Genomic DNA, 22,600 nt, shown 5'->3' on the forward strand with positions numbered 1-22,600 from the left:
TCGCTATGTGTCAACTTTTTTTATCTCAATCATTCATTTATTTTTCTTTTGTGAAAAATTAAACATCCTAAATATTGGTTAGAATTCTGAGAAAAAAATAAATGTTTATTTGTCATGAAATTTCTTAAAATCATAAGTGCTGATATGGATATACCTACATTTTTAGACGAAATTACAGAGCTGCTTCCCTTATAACATTATGCCTAATCGCCTAAGAATTGTTATTAAAAATAACAGGAGATTAACTAGTAATAAATGTTAATCATTCCTTATTGTTTCAGAAATCCATATGGTAAGATTTATACATATCATTTATTCTATCATAACCGTCAAACGTACGGACTGCCAAAAACAGCCTGAATATAGAAAAGAAAAAAAGAAAAAAAAATAATGCTCATTTTCTTGCTATATGCTCAAGATAAAAATGCATCCTGTGGCTGCTGGTGAATTTTATTACAACTTTTAATTACCTTCTCATAATTTAACTAGCAAAAGAAATTACTTTTTTAATCGCTGTGCAACCAAGGACATAGAAATGGATTGTTTTTCGGAGCTTAGATTTCTTGCACATTTACTTACTTACTTACAGCCTTATTGTCCAGCAGGGGGACTTTGGCTGTCCACCAATTTTCGCGAAGGTGTTCTACCTTGTGCCAAAGTTTCAATCTCACCCAGGTTTTGCCAAATTCCGCCAATTCTGAGGTGAGTTTACATCTCGATGCATATTTACAAAGGTGTTAAATTCAGTATTCCAAAAATCAGATGATAAGGATATATCACATTAAAAATTGTAGTCATAAAGGTGAAATAAATGTACGGCAATTCTGGTAATGATTATAGAGTTGCTATGCTTCCTAAACCGTACCTAACTGTTATAGGAATTATCATGCAAAGTTTTAAATCGATAGGACAATCCTAACATGTCTAAATGAATCAAAAGAGCCAAATGTCCCGGACCGACCCTAATTATAAAAAGCTTCTATTTAAAAAAAATAAGCACTTGCTGTACTAGAATGTTAGAATTACATACTTGTATTGTGAGCTTTAAAAAGGTAAAAGATAAGTAAATGTACGTTTCCTGTAGTTATTTTTTTTTGTGGGATGTTGATCGTAGACAACCCGCTGCCGAATTCACACTTTCAGATATTTCACTGTAATTTTCCTAGAAATTATCCCTCTACATGCAAATACTTAATTACAATCAAGAATTAATGTCCTCGAGACCCATTTACTAAATCAAGTCTTCATCATCAAGTCAAAAGGGTCAATGGCACAAATGATTTATGAACAATAAGGACATAAAAAAAGCTTGCTTCGCCCGTAGCAGCTATGGCGGTCCATCAGGGAGTCAGGGAGATAGGAGACATTGGGTTGTTTTTTACGTTATGTTCCAAGGTTTTTTTAAAACACTGTTTTCTTATTTGTTCTTGATTGGTTGGTTCATTAACTTGGTGTCCAAACGTTTCAATCACTAATTGTAAACCAAAGAAGGGTTATTTTTGTGTATCCTCATTGGAAATGTAAATCAATTTATCGGCCATTGTCATATCCCATTAAATCCCTGCCTTTATATATTCTTTTAAATTAAAATTTTAGATGAGGGGGGTTATTTTTTGTTGGGGCTCACATCTCTAACCGTTACAAATTCTAAAATTATATTTTCATCCAAGCTTTTTTCACACAGTAAATGAATACCTAATATCTAATATTTAAACTTATAATGTAGATCTTTTTAAAAATCTGTTAAGTCATTCTATCAAAGTACCTTTTTGTCACAAAAAAAATCTAAAAAGCCTGTAGCTCTAAAATTATGTCAAATTATTGGACAAATTGGTTCATATTTACCATTATGTAGGGTACAGTTTCATTTCTCCATTCATACTACTACTGTTCTTTGTGGTGTAGCAACTATATAACATACATTATTTCTCCATTCATACTACTACTGTTCTTTGTGGTGTAGCAACTATATACCATACATCATTTGTAAGTGTATAAGTAATCTTTAACTTTTTGAGTGTATTTTTATAACATAATGCATTACATGAAATTAGCAGTCGGGGTGGGGGGGGGGGGGGGGCTCCTCCTGTTAATCCTAGCAACTGATAGAGCTAAAGGTCTAGAAATTTTATGTTTCTTTTCATTCTTTTTTTCAAATTATAAAGACTATTGCTGTGCTTCTGATGTACAAATTGTTCTTGTTATTTACTAGTAAACGGTCACATTTAGCAAAAATGAAATAATAATAACAAGGCGAACAGCTATGAAAATGTTCGCAGATTTTTTTACATCCGAAAAAAGAAGGTAAAAGCTGTTAATTAAAAATTTTTGGGTTAACCCAACAATTGATAATGCAAGAGTAGGGGAAATTCTTGACCTCCAAAAAACAGGAAAGCCCTTTATTGTTTACTATGCACAGTTACTATTGTTTACTATGCACAGTTACTATTGTTTACTATTCCTAGTGAGGGTCTGCAGTATTTGGGATGATATTCATAGTTTCTATTAAAAGGTCTAGCTCTATATATGTGTTGTCAACCGATCAATAAGGCGTCTGGTTATAGTAATATATTATTACATTATAACCTATTTTTACGAGTAGCTGCGCTATAATATAAGCAAGTTTATACTAGGTCCTAATATTCAGCATAGTATACTATACATATAAATCTAGTTGTCGTGATGTTTCAATACAAACCTGTCATTTTATATATTATACCCACATAAAGGGTTAGGTAATATGTCTTTGAAATGGAACTATTTTGCCTCAAACGTTGACAAAATTTAAAATTGAACATAATGAAATATGTTTTTTTTTATCGACAAAGAAGGAAACACGATTTAAACTTCTTCTTAAATTGTTTTGACGAGTTACATCTATTTTTTAAGTTTATAAACCTGTCCTTCTAGATGTTATTTATCTATAGTAACATTGTATGCGAAAACTGTTGCCAAATATGCAAAATTATTGATAGCACCTGGCTACTAACTAGGTTTGTCATTTTGTCTGTTTCTTTATGAGAGTGGGTTTGTCCAAAAAATATATATATATTGCTCTAAAATCTTGATTTTTTACATCATTCCAAATAGAAGTTTAAAAGATTAACATTTTCAAATATGTAATTTTCTTCAAAAGTTCAGTTTCTCATATTTTTTTCAATACTTCTAAACGTCGACATCCAAAAGTTTTGTATATTTTACCCTGCACTCGGTTATGTCCCTAGGGCATTATCAGTTACTCCATATAAATTTGTTTCTTTTGAATTTCTGTGAAAAAAGTTTGTAATAAGTCTAAAAATCGTACGGGTCTTTAGTGCATTTGTCACACACTTTTAATGCAAGAATATATGTTCTAAAATACTCAGGTTCCATCATTTATAGTAACAAAAAACTTAAAAATTAATATAAGATAATGAGATTGTAAGCTTTTACGAGAGATGTATGATTTATAATTAAATTTCATAATTTGTTCAAGGAATTATCGAAATTTTTAGTATCAAAGTTTCTCTATTATTTTCTTTGCATGTCCGTCGGGCATTCCGTAATGCATTGGAGAAAGGGTACTTTCTTGGCTGTTATTGAAAATAGACTGAAGATTCCTATGACATATGTGCATCTAGTCTATACATTGTTTTATCCGTCTGTCTGTCAATTGTGATTAAAATTAAATATATTTATGTCAACGCTTGCTCTTTTCAAACTAAAACACTCTTGTTTACATGCATAGCCAATAAACATGAGACAGGCAGAGAGCCATTTATGAGATATTTTACCACGAAACTGTTTAGGATTTGCACCGGAAAATTTGGTGAGAAAACTATTTCATTGAAAATATAAACAAGGATCATTGTTCCTAAGAATGGCGAAGCTATTTTAAAAAAAGTTAATTTTAAAAACGTGGTATGTAATTATTTCAGGGTTAGCTTGAGCTTTTTTGGTCATCGTTGTATTTTTCTTTGCATCTATCTTCATTTTTGCAACCTAAAATTACCTTAACATATGATACATATATGAAAACTAAATAAGAGCGGTAAAACCAAAGGGGAAAAAGTGAAAAGGAGGATGAAACAAGAGTTGAAAGAGTTAAAATGAGAGAAACAGAGACAGCAAATATTTAGCAATTTAGAAACGCTGGGCTTGTAAAGTAGTTTCGCTACTAAAAATATGTGCAATTTAGCTTTTCTAAACATTAACAGTAACTGTTAGTAGTGTCCAAGTCAAATTACATTAACAAATTCTACTTTCATAAAACAAAAAGATGCTTGACAATGACATAATTGTCATCAATTTCACATCTGTAAATGTAATTTGCATCTACTCTTTAACTAACTTTGCCTGTCCACCTGGCTATTCTTATTATTTTAGTAAATTTATCAATGTTAATGAGCTTCGCTACTTATGGACGTTGTCGCCATTATTTTGTATAATTATAAAATGCAATATACTTTTTTTATTATTTCGGTGTGATTTATTTAATTGTTACAGTTCATTAAGTGAATAATGTTTTTATATTAATTCTATATTGATAATCATAGTAAAATATAATCAAAATTCGTCTAATTATTTTACCAATATTGTAAAAAAAAGTCTAACATTCTGCATAAAAAATTTTCCCTAAAAATTCAAAGCATGAATAACTAATATTTTTACGACGTTTCTTTATCGTGTCGTTAAAGTCTTCTGGAAATTTTTCCAACGCTTAAAAATTTTTGTTTTAAGTATCACTTTTGGACTATGGATGATAAATTTATCTAAATGTTCACTTATTTGTAATATTTTGCTACTGGTAGCTGGTAAAAAGTTGCTAGTTTGGAACCTTACAGATTAATTCGAAAACATTATTTTTTACTTTTAGAGAACTTTTTCCTATCCTACGGGAACTTAAAACCATTGGGACCCTAATCTCTTAACCCTTACCTTAAATAACCTAAACTAACCTTCAGCAATTGAAAAAAGATTTTTATGGTGCTGTTTTCAAGTTCAACTGTTTCAAAAATACCAACTAAAAAGCAGACTGATATACATAATTCTACTTTTAATAAAAATAATAAAGTCATTTTATGTTGCTCTTTGTAACAAGATTTTAAATCGTCTAAAATTGTAGAATTAAATGGATAATTTTTTCAGAGAGGAAGGGTACCATTCTTTCACAACAAAATTTATCAGCAACAAAAGGCAAAATTTCCCATTAAAGAATAAAGGGAAGATTAATATTTCGTCAATTGTGATAACTCTTGATCCCTGAATTTTTTCACACATGACACCACTATCTCAGACATAAATCTATAATTGGGGTTGAGACAAAACTTCCAATATCAGAATTAAAATTAAAGTCATATGCATTTTGTAGAACTGGCTTAACATATTTTTGCACAATCTCACTGGTATGAAAATACTGTTAAAGCATTTTATTTATAATTAATACTCGATAGTCCTTAAGATATTAAACTGCTTTATGACAGATTTTGAGCTTTTGTTCATCTGAAGAAAACGGTTAAAAAATCTTTATAATGCATTACCCCTGCGGGGATAAACGTACATAAGCCTAACTTAAAAACTATACAGAAATAGTATTAAGGTTTCGGCTTGCAGGGACTTTGACCGCTAACCAGCAGTATTTGTTAATTTAAATAAACACTTATACCCTACTATAATTTTGTTAAAAGACATGGGAAGTTAATCTAAATAGGGTCAAATTCTACCCAGGGTCAAGTCATGAGCTTAATAAATCAGAACTTAAATAAAATTTTCAAAATTACTGCCTAAAATATGCCAGAATTATTCAAGAAAAAGAATATTTAGTTTTAGGATTTTATTATCGACTCTCCAAAGTTAATTAATTAAATTAATTATGTTATAGTCACTCTAACAAGATCTATGTAACGGATCTACTGATTTAGTTATTCTTTTAAGAGAAGCTTCTATTGGTCCTTTGCAGATTTTGAGCAAAAATCGTTTTGCCGTCATTGGTTAAATAATTCTTTCATAGTGATCATTCCAAGAGATGAATTGAACCTAAGACTTTTTATTTATATTTCCAACTTATAAAGAAATGCAAAAATGTATATTCCATCATGACTCCTTAGAAAATTTTTATATTAAATTGTTTGAGAAAATAAATGTCTGCAAAGAATGTTATATAATTCTTCAAAACTAGGGCGAAGCCACTTTATTTAAAACTTCGAATAGTTTCTATTCATTTGAGCATTTGTATTTTTACTACAGCTCAACTTTAAAACGTGTTGCATTTTCCCTACGGCGATTCTCTTATCAACAAATGCCTATTAAAGTGGTGTGTAAAGGGTCGTATAAAAAAGATTTTTAAAGATATACCATTACTACTTTTTTCTTTTTTAAATTCTTAGAACATTGCCTCTTTTATAAATACAAACTGCTATAAAAGCATATCAAAATATACATGTAGAAATCGTAATCATAAATTACAAAAAAATTTCCACAAACGATAAAATAAAAATCAGAAAATAAAACCAGTTTTAAAACTGGGATTATTTTTAAAGCTGCCTACAAACAATGCGAAAAATAACTATTCTCATATCCCTTAGCAAATCTGTGCAAGGAGGGAAAAAAAAGTAAAAATTAACTAACTCAATGAATTTAAATTAGAATGTCAATTTCCTGATGTTTTGAAGGTTTATTTAGAGCATAAGCAAGGATGAATAATCCCATGAAAGCAAAACTTATTAAATAGACAACGTAATATAAAATACTTTAAATTCTTTAAATTATTTAAATTTATTTTCTCTTGGGAGAATTAATGTACTCTCCCTAAAAATTCTATTAAGCCCCCTCTGAACCTATAAGCGAATATTTATTGTAGAAGAGAACCATTCTCGTTCCAGCGGTTATGGAGATCCTTCGCTACAGATTGACACACACACACACAGATAAATAAACAGACATCATGTTACTTAAACTGAAATCAACACGGTTGGTATTATTCTAAAATACCCTAAAAGCAATCCTACATTTGGAGCCAGGGTATCCGCGTGTTACCTTACGAAAACATAATTCTGCATGTAGAAAAGCTATGCTTTTAAAAAAGCATTGAACAAAAGAAATATCTCGGAATAGTTTTCATGGAATGCATTTCTAGATACAATTATTAATTTCAGTAGCGTAGCTTCTTGATGAAGTTGTGTTGAATTATTCGATTACGGCGGCGGATGGTCTAAACATAATGGTTCCTTGGATACAGAAACATTATATTTTGGTGACTGTTGATAGAAGGACCGGCGGCGGTTAGCAGGCTGTGATGTTTTCTATCTTTGTAAAACTGTTTGAGGTCTTTAATTGCCCTAAGTTTGTTATTGATACTTTTTCTATTTAAAATTTCACCTCATAGTTTCAGGAAGCATTTTTTAAGTTGTAAGTGATTTTATTGTCTTTCTACAACAAAGCACTTAAAAGATTACAGTATAGGCTTTCATACATAAACAAACTCTTTGAAACTGAATATGAAAAATCTGTTTATGTATGAGCAGAGACTGAAACATTTATGTGTATTTTTAGTTTTATAACCCTTCCCATGAGTATCTTTCGGGAAATTACCTTACTTTTCAACTTGAAAAAAAAACATATTGGGAAATACAGAACTTTTTATGTGTGACGTCATAAAGATACAACTAAAAAGGAAGGATGAAAGAAGAAGTGGAAAAGTGCGAAACTCCTAAAAAGAGATGGATTTAGATGTATTTTTATGACGTCACACATGACACTTTCCGTATATCAAACATATTGCCGCAATTTATTATGTAACTGTATAATCTATTAGCTTTTTATTCTAACAGGAGTGTTGATTTAATAATCCTACTGATTTAAACCCTTCAGGGTTAATTAATTCAATTGAAATTTCTGTATTTTTGTCTCTATTTCTTCATGTTATGTTGTGTATTTTTATACCTAAGGTCAAGTTATAACATTTACAATAAGTAATTCCAATAAAATAAAACAATCGTTGTTTTACAAAACATGAAAAACAATGACAGTAAAGTTCATAGGATTTATTAAAGCGATTTGATGGCCATTGGAGAAAAAATGTTTCAATAGCCTTTGGTTTGATAAATCAAATATAATGCCCTTTTTTGTTCCCTCAAAGCTAGTCTAAGCATTTGAGTGTGTTTGTGTATTTTACAAACAAGCACTCACTAAAACAAAATAAAAAAATCTTTTACTAACATGACTAGAACATAGAATATGAACATATAATCTATTCTTTAAAAAAATGATCATTTCTAGAATTATAACAATGCATTTTATATTTTATTTTGCTAGTTTTCCTATTTATCTATATAATTTTATAATTAACAACCTAAGTTTCTAAAAAAATTGCTAAATTTGATACCCTTAAAGAAAGAGATAAAGATGTTGTTAAAAAAAGATACTGAAAAACAAACATTTGAGAGACAACAAAACTCCTCTGGTGGATAATATTTAATGTAAAGCTAGACTTATTTCTTTCTCTCTTTCTGTATGTCTTTCTAGCTCTCTCTCTGTCTCTATCTTTTTATTTATCTATCTCTTTCTCTCTCTCCTTGATTGATTGATTGATTAGCCATAGTCTCTTAGGGTTTGGACCTAAGTAGTCTTGGAGTAGGCTGAGACACTTTTGTATAGCCACTAGCCTCTCTCTCCTAATAATTAATAATTATATACTCTTGGCTCATCAAAATGTTTCCGTTTCAGAAATGGTTCTTGTTTTCAGAAAATATTTATCTTTCTAATACAGAATGCACCAGAGTACCATAACAATATTTTAATGTAAAACAATATACAGCTGTGTATATAAATATGAAGGGACAGGGCTATGGAATATAAATTGTATTTCATTCTTTAACTAAAGTATTGGATGGATAATGTATAAATTTCACCCATAAAGTTTTCTTTTTGTATAATAGCTTTTTTCTACAAATTCCACCGATAAAGTTTTGTAGGCAAAAATATAAAAGGCACAGGACGAGGAAACCGATTAACATCAGTAGGATTAGAACCGGTTTTCAGCCATATTGAAAAATCATGTATAGTATCGAATTACAAACAATTTTCCACGAATATTATAATAGAAAAAATAAAATTGATACCATGTAGACCAGGTGCTAATAAAACTGGTTTTAATCTTAATTTTTTTTATTTTAATATCCGCAGAAAGCTGTCTATAATACGATGAATAACTATTTTGCATTTTCCTGTCAGTCTAAGAACAAGCCCAACAAACGGTTGTTTGACTTGCAGATAGTTTTTATCTTAAATGTCCCTATCCTCTAAAAATATGAACATACAATGCAAATGTAGCCTAAGAAATTTTAAGGAAATATGATATGCACGAACAAATTGGACGAGTAGTGTAATCGCAGAATCTTTTTCTTATTTTTTTAGCATCGCAGCTACTCTATAATAATGGCCTGTCTGCACGTCTTGTCGACTGTAACTGCAAGATTTCAAGCTTCCTTCATTACAAATTTTAGATAGAAACATAAATTATTAAAAACAATTGTTTATTCTGTCAGCATAAATTTTGACTAATAAAAACAGTGTTAACAACAATATAAAGTTTCATAACAATCATATAATTCTTTACCTACTTACTCAATTAAAGTGGTGTAAAATATTTGTTTCTAAAAAGATTAAAGAACTAGCCTCAAATTTATAGTAGATGGGACGAAGTAAAATTTATATAAAAAATGTTGAAATCCAAATTGAATTGTGCATATCAATTTCAATTTCTATTTCCTAACAGATTTTATTAAAGATGACGAAGCAGGCTATCTAAATCACTTTATCTGTTTATAGTACAACATGAAATATAATCAAATTGTCGTTTTTTTTTCTAAGCCATTAAAAAATAAGGTAGTCATGTAAAAATAGTGGTTGCTTTCACACAAATTACCTGTTTAGCGCTAATACCCCCAACCCCCTTTTTTAAATAAATGAAAAATAAGGAGGGTTAGTTTTTTCCTATGCTATATCCCTGCAGGGGGCCCGGTACACGATATAAACTACCCTAACCTGAATTTAAGAAATTTAAAAAAAAAATTGTAAAATATCCGTCTATCTCCTCCAAAAATAAATAATTGAAGAGTAATGGGGTGCCCGTGCTCAACAAGGTTCTTTGTGTGAAGGCGCCCACTTTTTTTTACAGGACTACAGAAAATTGGTCTTGGAAACAACCTAGAAATAAAACTGTATATTATATTTGAAAGCTATAGGTCAGTAGCAAAAATTAATTTATACCGTTTAGCAGAACCAAAAATATTATTGAATAAAAAAAGGAGAGGGTCCATCTTATTTTCAAGATTTAAGAAAAAAAATTCCTGGATTTGCAGTTGTCGAGAAATGCGAGCGAGGTGTAAACATAAGTTAGTTTACATTTTGCTAATGCAGTTACACTTTAGCGCCAAGCACGATTTACATAAAATTAGGACCCTTGCAATTTTGTGTAAATACAGAATAATTCAGCAATTTACCATCCAACCGATAGTAGATCACAATTAGGCTTTTGGGAGAAAAAATGTCGACCTTATGGCTTAAACTAAAGTATATGTATCTGTATCTTGGTTGTCTGTCTAAAAGGTATATCTGACCTATGTTATTATCAAATAAATTACATTCTAATTATACTGTTTACTTTTGTTGATATAAAACGTTCCAGGACAAACACAGGAGTGATAAAACGTCGGAGTATCTAAAATATTAGGTAACTTAACTATTTTGATAAGGGTAAGGCTAGGTTAAGATATAAACCTATAAAACAATTTAAAATAGGTTAGGTTAGTTTAATATCCACTCCAATGTTTGTCACTAGTACGTTTGTCGTAGGACCATATAAAAACTACAGGAAAAGGGCAAAACGTTTAAGGAAGGGTTGTTTTGTGGTCTACTCGTCGGTTTAAGGGCTTACACCAATAATTCTTGTGTATATGTGTGTACTTGTCAAATAATTTCTAATTTTCTCAATGTTTATGCTAGCACTATTCTTCAACTATTAACATGGATGTAAAGGATATGGCATGAGAAAATTAATATTTTGAAAAAATTCACTTCTGAACCATATATTAGTATTTAAACTTTAAAATTTTGTCATTTATGTATTACAATACTTTAATTAGGAAATGCAGACGAGGTGAAACTTAATTGATTCATTACACACAAACAGATATAAAATATCATGTCAATGAATGAGATACTAATGGATGTAATTGTTCTTTGGAACATATCAAAGCACTATCCTTATTACTATCCTGCCACAAAGTCATTATAAAGCCCATTATTTTTGCACAATTTGATAAAGTATTTTAATTGGCAATTTCCTGAATTGTTTCTACGCAAAAATTAGCCTGAAATTCCATTGAAAAACTTGGAATGTATTTGCTTTAGTATTGGGATAAAATTATACTTACCAAAAATTGGGTTTCAAATTAACAAATTAAATATCTAATTTGATTTCTCGAAATCTTTGGATGCAACACAAAATATAATTAATATTTTTTTCTTTGATCAACATAAAATGTGTCCCTGTAAAAATAGAATACCTATCCAAAAATATGTTTATAACGAGGTTTATCTTATATTAATAGATATGTGCACCTAACTCTTGTAAAAACTTACAAGTTGTTGTTGCTTTTTATAAAATGATTTATTTGGAATCTTTTTTAATGAAGCTTGTTTCATTTAGGTGCTGCAACAGGACCAGAGATGTCCAAGAAAGGGGGAGGGTAAATTGGTGTTTACACAAATTTGTTGAAGTAGATTACGTCCCAAAAGATTAATGAAACAAAAGCTTGGAGGTCATGGAGAAGGAGAGTTTCTCTCAATTTTATTTCAATATTAATTTCGTTTTAATAATGCTTATCTTGTTTTAGGTGATACAGTTGGAGACATATTTGTAAACCTTCCCTCTCAATCATACTACAAAATTCAATTCAGATTCAGGTAAGATTAATTATAGTGCCTCAGCGAAGAAAATATTTACTTACTGACCGTCAGACCAATAACGGGACAAAGTGTCTCAAAAATCAGCCATGTGACGTCATAGAAATGAGAGAGATGAGAGGAGAAGTGGGAAAGAAAACCCCTAAAAGAGAGATTGATAATCCCTTATTTTTATGACGTCACATGGATGATTTTTGAGATACGTTGTCCCGCCCCGTCTTAGAAATCACTATTCCAAAAATCAGACAAACTGTAATGTTTTAAACTGTTATAGGAATCAACAAGTTTAAACCAATAAAGACAATTCTAACATATCTAATTTAAAAAAGAAGATAAGAACTTTCCATTCTGAAATACTGACGGTCCAACGAACGGACAGACTCTAATTAAATGAAAGAAGAGCCTAACTGTAATACAATGAATCACTGACCGTTTTACTTTGATTGTTTGTAAGATAATCTTTCATGTGATTTAATATAATTTCTGACATGGTATGATGAAGTAATTAATTGTATCAAAAGATTCTCTTAATAAAATGAGGGACAATACAATGATTTTAGTAAAAGGACACTTTCATATTTTTTTATTTTTAAGTTTTTTGAATTTTTTTTCGAGAAAATTAGTAAAGTCTTATAAAATAGAATTATTTTGCAATACAAATGAAGGAGTTTTTGAAGCATTAAAGTTCCTGAAATAGATACCAGTCTAAGACTTTTTATGGTAAATGACTTCATTGTAAGATAAGCGGCTCAATTTTTTTATGAAGATTCCCATGCTCAATTGGTAACTGTCCACAAACTCATTGTATCCGCTTGGCTGTCTGTCTATACTTAAATTCTTCTTTAGTCTAAATTTGTTTTATCTTATAAATGTAACCATGCGAAAGCAATTATTAGCAAATTATACAAGTTATCGATGTGGTAAGCCGAAGCGTTTCAGCTTACCGTTGCGAGTTCGAATCCAACGAGCCCCTAGCCTTGAAGAATTCTACCAATAACAAACTAGCAGGATTTACTCATACAAAATTATATTTAAAACTGAATACATTTACAATGGGTGATTACTATATATACAAAAATAGATGATAACAATAAGTTAGGTTTGAAGGGGGTGTGGGGAGACAAGGGCGTAGCCCGCGGCGGTAGGCATCTGTGGGGTAAGCTGCAGTAAAGGGGAAGGTAACCACCTCCCGGTAGGATAGTTGCCTGAGGGGCGCGGGGTTGCTAAGTGGCCGTGCCCCTCCCCCATTTAGCCAGTCCAATCTGACCGCTGCCGGTGGGGTCATCAGCGGTCATGAGGTGAATGGTGATAATAGGATTAGTGCAGAAGGCTTGACTTGATAAGCCACTGCGTAGCAACTCTGTAAAATGCCCGTCCGTATGCTGCCGTCTTACCACAATCGAGTTATATAATTCTTATAATATCCGGGCAGGTTAATTATCTTCCAATTTAAGGAATTAAGTTATATGTGAGAAATCAAGGACATAATAATTTATTGGGCTAGATGTTTAATTTTCCATCCTTGGATAATAGGACCAATAGATAATCTTGAAAATTCCATCCCTACATTAGCAGACAGAATATTTTATTTGATATTCAATAGAATATCATATTCCAAACTTTTATTTTCTTCCTGGGATCTGTATCTCGAGGTATTAGTGTCGGGCTTAAGTCCATGCAGAATTTTTAAAAACTTTTTGACACCATTTATTAGCATGATATAATTACTCTAAAAATTGTATAAAGCTATTTGAAGAAAAAAATTATCTTTATGGCTCGGCAGCCGCTGACAAGGCTTTCAGCTGCAGCTTTTTTTAAACAGCCACAACCACAAGCTTATTTTTAGATTATAGTTTTGTACCAGAAATCGTTTAAACTGTTTAGCCGCAGCTGCCAAAAATGGCAGCTTTAAGTAACAGCCGCCTAGCCGACTTCTAAATTGACAACTACCAAGTCCGTTTAATCATCAACAATTAAAGGCGTAAAAATCTCTCACGGGTCAAGACATAGAATGCCTTTCTTAATAAAAAAAAAGGCCAAAGGGGAAAATCTGTTTCCATTCTGATCGAATTGCCCATGTAAAATATCAAAGATACTTTTGTTATAGAAATTTAGGTACATTTTACATTAAAAACATAAAAATAGCTAGATATATTATATTCAAGTACAATCTTATATATATTGTGTCTAGAAGTTGACATTGATTACAATTTTAAACATTTGTTGGTTAAAGAAGGCTAATAATCTATCAAAGAAAATAAGGTCATATTTAGAAACCTTTATCTACCATACTATTTTTTATACCAAAGGAAGTAATTATTTCAATTATTTTGATGATTCTAAATTTTTCAAATCCTAATCTCTATCCTTACAATTTTGGACTGGTTTAATTAGTGAACAATTTAAAATTGGTTTCAGGGAATCACGGGAGGCACATGTGTAATTCAATCACAGTGGGAAAAAAGACTTTTATATGGAGTTTATAAAATGGAGCTTTAATGCCTAATACTACCTAATGCAAAAAATCAATTTGTAAAATATTTCATTGTAATACAAAACAATAAAATAATATTTGATCATATATACTATTGATTTTACACTGTGAATTTGACAAATAAGGACCGAAGTAACGATCAATTATTATAACTTAATTTAAACCGTTTTTCTTTTGTATTTGCTTCTTCTTAGGTGTGTTTACTTAAAAATGTAAATTTTATATTTTACAAGTACAATTACGTGAGAAATAACAAAGCTTTCTATTTATCAAATCCTATTATATAAACAATAGCCAACATCAATATATTGGCCTAACCTCTGCAACTTTCAAGCAAAGATATAGTAGGCACAAATCCTCTTTCTCACGAGACACAGCTTGCACAAAGCTATCTGATTTCATCAAAACACAAAGACAGAAAAACACAAACTATAAAATTGAATGGTCAATTGAAAAACTAGCAAACCCTTACAATCAAAATTCCAAAAAATGCAATCTTTGCTTGACAGAAAGCTTCGAAATAATGAAAGCTTTCAAATCTAACATACAAACTTTAAACACCAGAAATGAAATCTTCAGCAAGTGTCCACACAGAGAAAAGTTCCTTCTTTCAAAGTGCATGACGTGAAACATATTCAAAGCAGTATTTTTTTTATATAATATGTATTAATTTGTAAAACGGCAAATGATAAAATATGACCTATTTTTTTCTCTTTAAAGATTCTCTTTAAACACCTCCCCCGTTTTATATAAAGATGCTAATTCCCCCCAACCCCAAGAGGATATAAGCAGTAAAAAACCCCGCAGGTCGCTGACCTTTCCTACCCCTACGAATAAAAAGAATCGCCAAGAAGCAAGGAAGTTCTATTCATACTTACTTATGACCTCTTGGAGATCGAACAACGAAAAGACATTCTTACATTAACTAGTTATTGAGTATCTATACAGGGTGCGGCACATAAATCCGGACTTTTTCTAATTTTTAAACAAATGAACATAAAATCGTCAATTATAAAGATTTTATTGAATTTTAAAAACTGAGAGGCAGGATAGGTATTTGACTATTAGATTATTCAAAAAAATGGCCGCCAGTCTCATTCGCTGCCTGTACCCGCCTCCTCAACCGCTGGCAGGCCCAGGTCAAAATGTACCTGTCCAAGCTGGCGAAGTTCTCCTTGATAGTGGCAATGAGGGAGGTCTTTGTGATATGGGCACGTCTATTGGTCCATGCTTCAAAGTAGCTATAGGCCAAAAAGTCCATTGAATTAACATCAGGCTGCTGGGAGGCCACATTTCCTTAGAAACGTGAGTAACAGCAGGGTCCAAATTAACACAACTTTCAAGCTACCCTTAGACACGGAGGCTCTCATTTTGACCACAGTTGAGCTATAACGACGTTTTTTACCTTTTTGGAAATGGCATGAAAATTCAGCTAGGGTTGTAACCTCAATTCATAGTCTAAAATGAGTTTTAAAGTTCCATATGGGTCCCTGAAATCGAAAACCGAGAAATATTAACAATTTTTCACGACTTTTGATGTTTTTGACATCTTAAAATCTGACACGTTTCACTTTGCTGGAGTACTACGGCCAAGCCATTTCAAATAGCGAGCTCTAGTCTTTTCTAGTGTCTTACTTATATATCTAACAGTATCTCCAGCAAGTTTCATATGCTTATCTCAACTACAGATGGGCTGAGGTCAGATTTAGTGGGCCCTAGTCAAGAATCAAGATTAAACCACCTGCGCATTTCGAATCTGCCTTGTTGAACATATGCGCGGCCAGCTCGTAATACACGTCCATCTTCGTCCAAAGATTTTTTTGTGCTAAAAGGTCATTATTTAAGCTTTTTATAGTGGGGTCAAACGTCCTGATTGGTCAAGTAGTTTTGATGCTATGGCCGTTTAAAAAAAGTCCGGATTTATGTGCCGCACCCTGTACTTAAGTTTTAAGTCAACTAAAAAAACTTACCTAAACAAAATCAATTACAGAAAAATCAACGTTACAAAATGAAATTTTTGTTAAAAAAAATAAACAAATTCTTATTTCTGCTTAAATTATCAAATTTTTGGAATTCTAAAGAAAAAAAATATTTCACAAGACCTAGAATTTAATTTATGAAATATTGGTTTTTATAATTCCTTTCGAAATGATTGGAATGTAATTGGTTACTTAGTAGTAGTGGTTTTAGCATAATGAATGAAGTACAAAATGAATTTGTCGATTTCTTATTTATTGAATAAAACACCTACCTAATTTTATTGTACTAATTCAGCATTCTTTATTTCTGTACAAAAAATATACAAGGACATGTTTATTAGAAGGAAAGGTTTTGTGAATATTGAAAAAATAGGAAACCATTCCCGTCCGTCTAAGCAAGTTAGCAAACAAACTTCAGCTATAATAGGGCATGAAGAATGGTTGTTTTTGGTTAGTTTTTATTAATATTGAGGTGATTTTGGAGGGTCAATACAATTTCTAGATTTTTAAGGTTTGTATGTCTTTACACGAAAGGCATCAGTTGTTATGAAAACAATTCCTGTTTAAAACTTTGTTAACATGCCAACAAATCTAAATAAAACTGAAGAGTAGCTTTAATTCTCTTTAATCATTTTTAAACATTCATTTTAAACCCACTTAATTATATATTTCAAATTCAAATTTCCTATTTAAAATTGATTAAAAGACCTTTTAATATTTAGAGATAATTAGAGATATAAAGGAATATATATGAATTATGTAAGTCTTCAGAAACCTTAACTTATACTTAGCGTAAAAACTATTGTTTTAAATGTGAATTTAATTTTATTAAATTCCAGGGCCAAAAAATGTAAATATTATAGAAATGAGATTTAAAATGGCAGAAATGTGCATATATTTCTATAAATGCACCATATTTCATACTTTTCATGAATACTATGTAAGCTATGCTAATTTTCGGTCATTAGCTACCGATTAGAAAAGTTATTGCACCAAACAGCAAACCATAAGGTTAAAAAATTAGCAAACTTTATTTCCTTTTTGATAGGTTCCGTGTAAGAAACTAGTGGAATGTCCCTGTGGGCTCTTGAAGGAAGGGGCTGTAGACAAATCACTTTAAATTTTAATTTGAAAAGTAAAGAAAAACATATTTTGTTTGGGGAAGGAGTGTTTTTTTTTTCTGAGCGATTTCTTTTGGCGACCTCCTCAAAATATTTATAAATCTTCTCTAGCACCAATGTATAAAAGAATCAGATCGGCTCAGTGGTTAGCTAGTTTCTTCTGTTCAAAGTCATACAGACATCCTGTTACTTTGATACAATGGTTTCTTGCTGTATTACATTAACTTCCTACATTATATATTTGACCAAAATCTTGCACCAACATACATTATGCAAAAAAAACTACCTATGCCACTTTGGATATATTATTCTTACCTATATGCAAATGATCATGTGTGATTTATACAATAAAAGTAAAAGTATAGATGTATGATCCAGAAAACTACTTAGAGACCCTTATCGTCTGCTACCAAATTTCTTTTTATTCTTTTGTTGGGTCACTGTTTTGTTTATATATCCGATGCTATCAGCTGATTTTAAAGATTTGTTGGCAGAGTTGCATATAGCTATTACCCCCTCTATTCTTTTACTTTAATATTTACACTTCTTTGTGCTTATATGTTATATGAAAATGCAAGGACGAACACAATCAAAAGCTGCACAGCATAAACAATTTTGATAAAATAGGTTAGATTTTTTCAAGGTAGTTGAATACAAGGTTTTGCCATTATATAGATATTGGTATAAGTAATGTTTATTGAATTCTTTTAAATAATAAAAAATTTTTTATGTTTTTTTTATATTCCAAAACCTTGTGAGATTGATTTCCTTACAACCCATTTATAGAATTAAAATTTTTTGCTCCTCTTGCAACAGTAACAACTTATATCCTACAAACATAGATATAGTAAAAAGTAATGAAATGAACAATTCTTTAGGTATGCCACATAGTTATTTTTTAAAAACTATCAAATCACAACATTTTACAATAGGTAAAGTAATAAAGTTATTTTAAAAGGGATACGTAAAAGTTATAGAAAGGTTGTGTTAAGGTTATATTATAATTTATGTTAGATTTATGAGGTTTCATTTTAAATAACAGAATCCTAATACCCAGCCATGATTTCCTGTAAGTACCCAGACAATAAAATGTGCAACAAATTTTAAAATTGATTTGGTTATTTCCTTTTTCCTTTTCCTTACTTAGGTCAATTTAAAAGCTCAAATCAAAATTGAGATTTAATTCCTAGAGTTTATCAAACTTCGAAGTGTTTTCCCCTGACGATTCTGTTTTGATCTTGAAATTATCTCACTGATTAAGCCCATATGTACTAATTGGACCAAGTATCGTATGGAATACTAGCGGCTTCGCCACTAGCCTCGAGGGGCTTTGCTCCAAGATGTAATTGGTGGGATTTTTTGTTTTGGGGGGTTGGAGGTGTCCCACCCCCAAAAAATAGCCTGAAACCACAGGACCAATAGGTATATTCCCTGAAGAGTAGAATTCAATCAGTTCAGTGGTTAATGAGATCTTAAGGGACGGACGGACAGACAGACATCAAGTTAATTTGTGTTATAGATATATTGATGTACATCCCAAAAGATGAAAATAAAATTAAGCCTTCTGTAAATTAAACTTAACGGTTAAAAGGTTCAAAACCTGCTAGTTTTAACAGCGAAAAATAGTACTCAAAGTTTTTAGGTTTAGAGAAATTGCTTATGAAGCTTTAGGTTGTTTGCAATCTAATACCCCCAACTTCCCTCACTGTTACGGAATTTACTTATACAACTAAAATGTTCATGCAGAAAGGTTTCGTGATTTTAGATTGGGAATTAAATTCTATATTTTTGTTATTTGTAGTTAGTTTTCATGTGTTGGTTAAACTTTTAACCTATTATGCCTACATATGCACTGGCAAAGTTGGTGTAAACATAAATTTTCTCGGCCAAGATGTTATGTTATTTTTCACTTCATAGGGTAAACTGCACTTCTGCTTACAAGGAGAATCTTAAAATTTGGTTCATCAATAAACCGCTCTCCGAAAAATGGCCATAGATATATCATTAGAGATGTTTTGAAAGCATAAATGGGAAAGGATTTGATTATGTAATAATGTTAATGAATTCATAAAGAGAACTTGTATGACTATATCCATAAATCAGACTTTTTTAATAAGAAAGAGAATAAAAAAAACAAAATGTTTTGTTTTGTGCATTATAATACAGGCAACAACTTTTTTTAATTATTATTATTTAAAAACTATTTTAATTTTAATTTGCAAAAAGTGAAAGGTTGAAAATATTTTTAAATTTGAGATGAATTAATGGGCTTTAACAAACTGAGTTGAATTTTGAGTGTAACTTAATTCAGGATACATGTAATTTTGTAGCCAATGTTTTTTTACCCCATTGATCATGGAAATTGTTAGCTTTGGGCTACAGTGCTACACAGTGCATTGTTCGCAGGTTGGCGGCGGTTCAACTGTCATGGCATATTTTTACAAAGTTGATCATTAAAAGCAATAAAATCAGTTTTGACTAAGAAATAATGGTTAAACAATATATAGCTGGTATTATCTATTTGTAAAATTCTCTTTCCTTTGCTTTTTTTGGTAAAAATCACAATGTTTAGTTTGTGCTATTTAAATGGATGTATAATATACGTGGATATTATGACAGGGGGAAAATTGTCATCAATTTAGCTTTCTAACATGGAACTCATTTATTGGTCAGTTCGTTCACCCAGTAAGAGAGTATAAGATGGGATAAAGGATGACTGTTCAAGGGGATAGTCGTTATTTTGGCCCACTACGTATTTAACTTTATTAGAGAACATGAAAATCTGGTGTAAGATCCAAGTATTAATATATCCATGCTACTTATATTGGACACTATTCTTTTTGTGTAATTATTTAACCTTTAAGTTTAACCACACCATCACAAGGCTCCTTAGTTTATCATGATTAAAAAAGGAAGCTATACATAAGTTATAGGCTATGTTTAAGCAGCAGATTATTCAGTTAAGCCACTTTCCTTCCCATCATTTTAAAAATGCATGTTAGCCTTTTGGTTTTTATTTTGGATATCAATTTTTAAAAGTAATTTAAGATTAATAGCAAATTGAATTGGGTTGAAATATCATTTATTGAATAATAACAAAAAAATCATTTGGGATATGGGAGGGAACATGTTGTAAAGAGTTCTTTATGGTGTTGATGTAACCTTCTGGAATTTAACTAGGTTGGACCTAACTGGACACACACATGAACAGACATAATGACTCTTTTGTTATCTATAATACATCAGAAGGATTTATTATTCAAAGATTGAAACATATATGATATATATATATAGATCAAACCAAAACGCGGAGCTGCTTATAGTGCACAATAAAAAAAATGACTTCAATCAATAAAAATGACGTTATTTTTTAGTAGACACTATCAGTTGCTTCACCAAAAGCAAGCTGTTACGGGCATAAAAGGCTTATTTGGTTAACAGAACATTGGATGGTAACTTCCTCAAAATTCTGCCCTTGAAAGCCTTTTGATAATTGGTTTGGGAGAAAATAAGGCAATAAATCAATTCATTTATTATTGTCTGGTGGTCATGTTGCCCATAATTTTTAAATCATTTTTTGGCAAATTGATTAAAATATTTTACATGAGGACATATTTCAAATTTCTACCTACCCCCCCCCCCCCCCACACACACACACACACACAAACAAAATATAACATGCAAGAGACTTGAAAAGAAAGTATGACACGACTATTTTTGGAAGCGAAGCTTCTCTAGAATTACAATTGTCTGTCTGTCAGAAACATATTTTGAAAACTGTGATTTTACCGACTACTATTAAAGACAGTAGATATTTTTTTTGTTTCCTCTGAACATTAACTATCAAAATAAAGAGAAATATGATTAGACGACTAAAATCTTTAAAGATTCTTTTGACTATTAAACATCAACTAGAAATCTCACTTTTTTCGTCTTAGTTTGTTAGGCTGATATGGAGATTTAAAATCTATGGAAAAATGTAATTTTTCATACTTTTATTAATGATAGATGTAAAATCTTTGGCCGTTTGGCTAGATATGCCATTTAATAATTAGTTCTAAATTTAAGATATTCAATGTTAATGAAAAATATAATCCTTGTTTAACCGTCTCTTAAAAAAGAAGACTGAACTTCAGACTTCAAAAGATGTATTGTTATGCATTGGTTCCAAAAACAGTTAAATTTTATTGTATAACAGTTCAATTTAAGGCTTTGATAGCCGGCTATTGTGGTGTTGATTTGTGTAAATGAAGGTTTTTTGAAACCGTCTAACGTTTTACTTGTCTAATAGACATGATGGATATGGATATAACATACTTACAATATGATGTACTAGCGGTTTCGCCCCTAGCCTCTAGGGGCTTTTCCCCATGAGGTAATTTTTAAAAAAAATCTGTTGCTGCTGGCCATAATTTATGTGGAGTAATGTCCCACCCCCCAAGAAAATAGCTTAAAACCACCACAGGACCAATAGGTATATACCCTGAAGAGTAGAATTCGATCGGTTCAGTGGTTACCAAGATCTTAAGGGACGAACGGACGGACAGACAGACATCAAGATACTTTGTATTATTAGATATTAATGTACAATAATGTGCATATATGAGACATACATGCATGTTATAAAGTATAAGGTTATCAAAAGATTGAGATTTTAAAATCTTGCCATTCTTAATCACCTTTAACACTTTTTTTGCATTGTCTAGACGACCTTTGATAAAAAGACCTATAAGAACCTTTTAAAAATTTGAAGAAAAAAAATTATTTTTTTCTAGGGGAAATGAAGAGGACCAGAACGCGCCATCTACCAACGAAATCAACTACTACACTAGCGGAGAAAAACAAGGATCATATCCAAACATTGCACGGAAACCACTGCCAGTTGTAGCCAGCCCTCCGAGTGGTGTTGAAGTTCAGCAGCCGGAAGTTCTTAGAAAAGCAGAAAAGGAACACCTTTATTTATTTTCTATATTTCTAATTTGAAAAAATAGTCACATAAGAATAACCTTTTGTTATCTCTTATATGAATTAATTTGATATACTTTTTCCAAGCGAAGCTT

At 31.0% G+C, this 22,600-nt stretch overlaps 1 protein-coding gene across 1 annotated transcript in view; it reads left to right on the top strand.

The window, feature by feature from the left end:
* LOC145315165 (uncharacterized) overlaps positions 1-22,600 on the top strand; it is an 82,060-nt gene that overhangs the window by 49,972 nt on the left and 9,488 nt on the right. The window contains exons 3-4 of the mRNA XM_080155204.1: positions 11,877-11,946; positions 22,316-22,485. Of these exons, the coding sequence (XP_080011330.1) occupies positions 11,877-11,946; positions 22,316-22,485 (240 nt within the window). The remainder of the gene's footprint in view (positions 1-11,876; positions 11,947-22,315; positions 22,486-22,600) is intronic.

Source organism: Acartia tonsa, chromosome 3 (genome assembly GCF_053477335.1).
Source record: "Acartia tonsa isolate MP-2025a chromosome 3, ASM5347733v1, whole genome shotgun sequence".
Taxonomy (NCBI): domain Eukaryota; kingdom Metazoa; phylum Arthropoda; class Copepoda; order Calanoida; family Acartiidae; genus Acartia; species Acartia tonsa.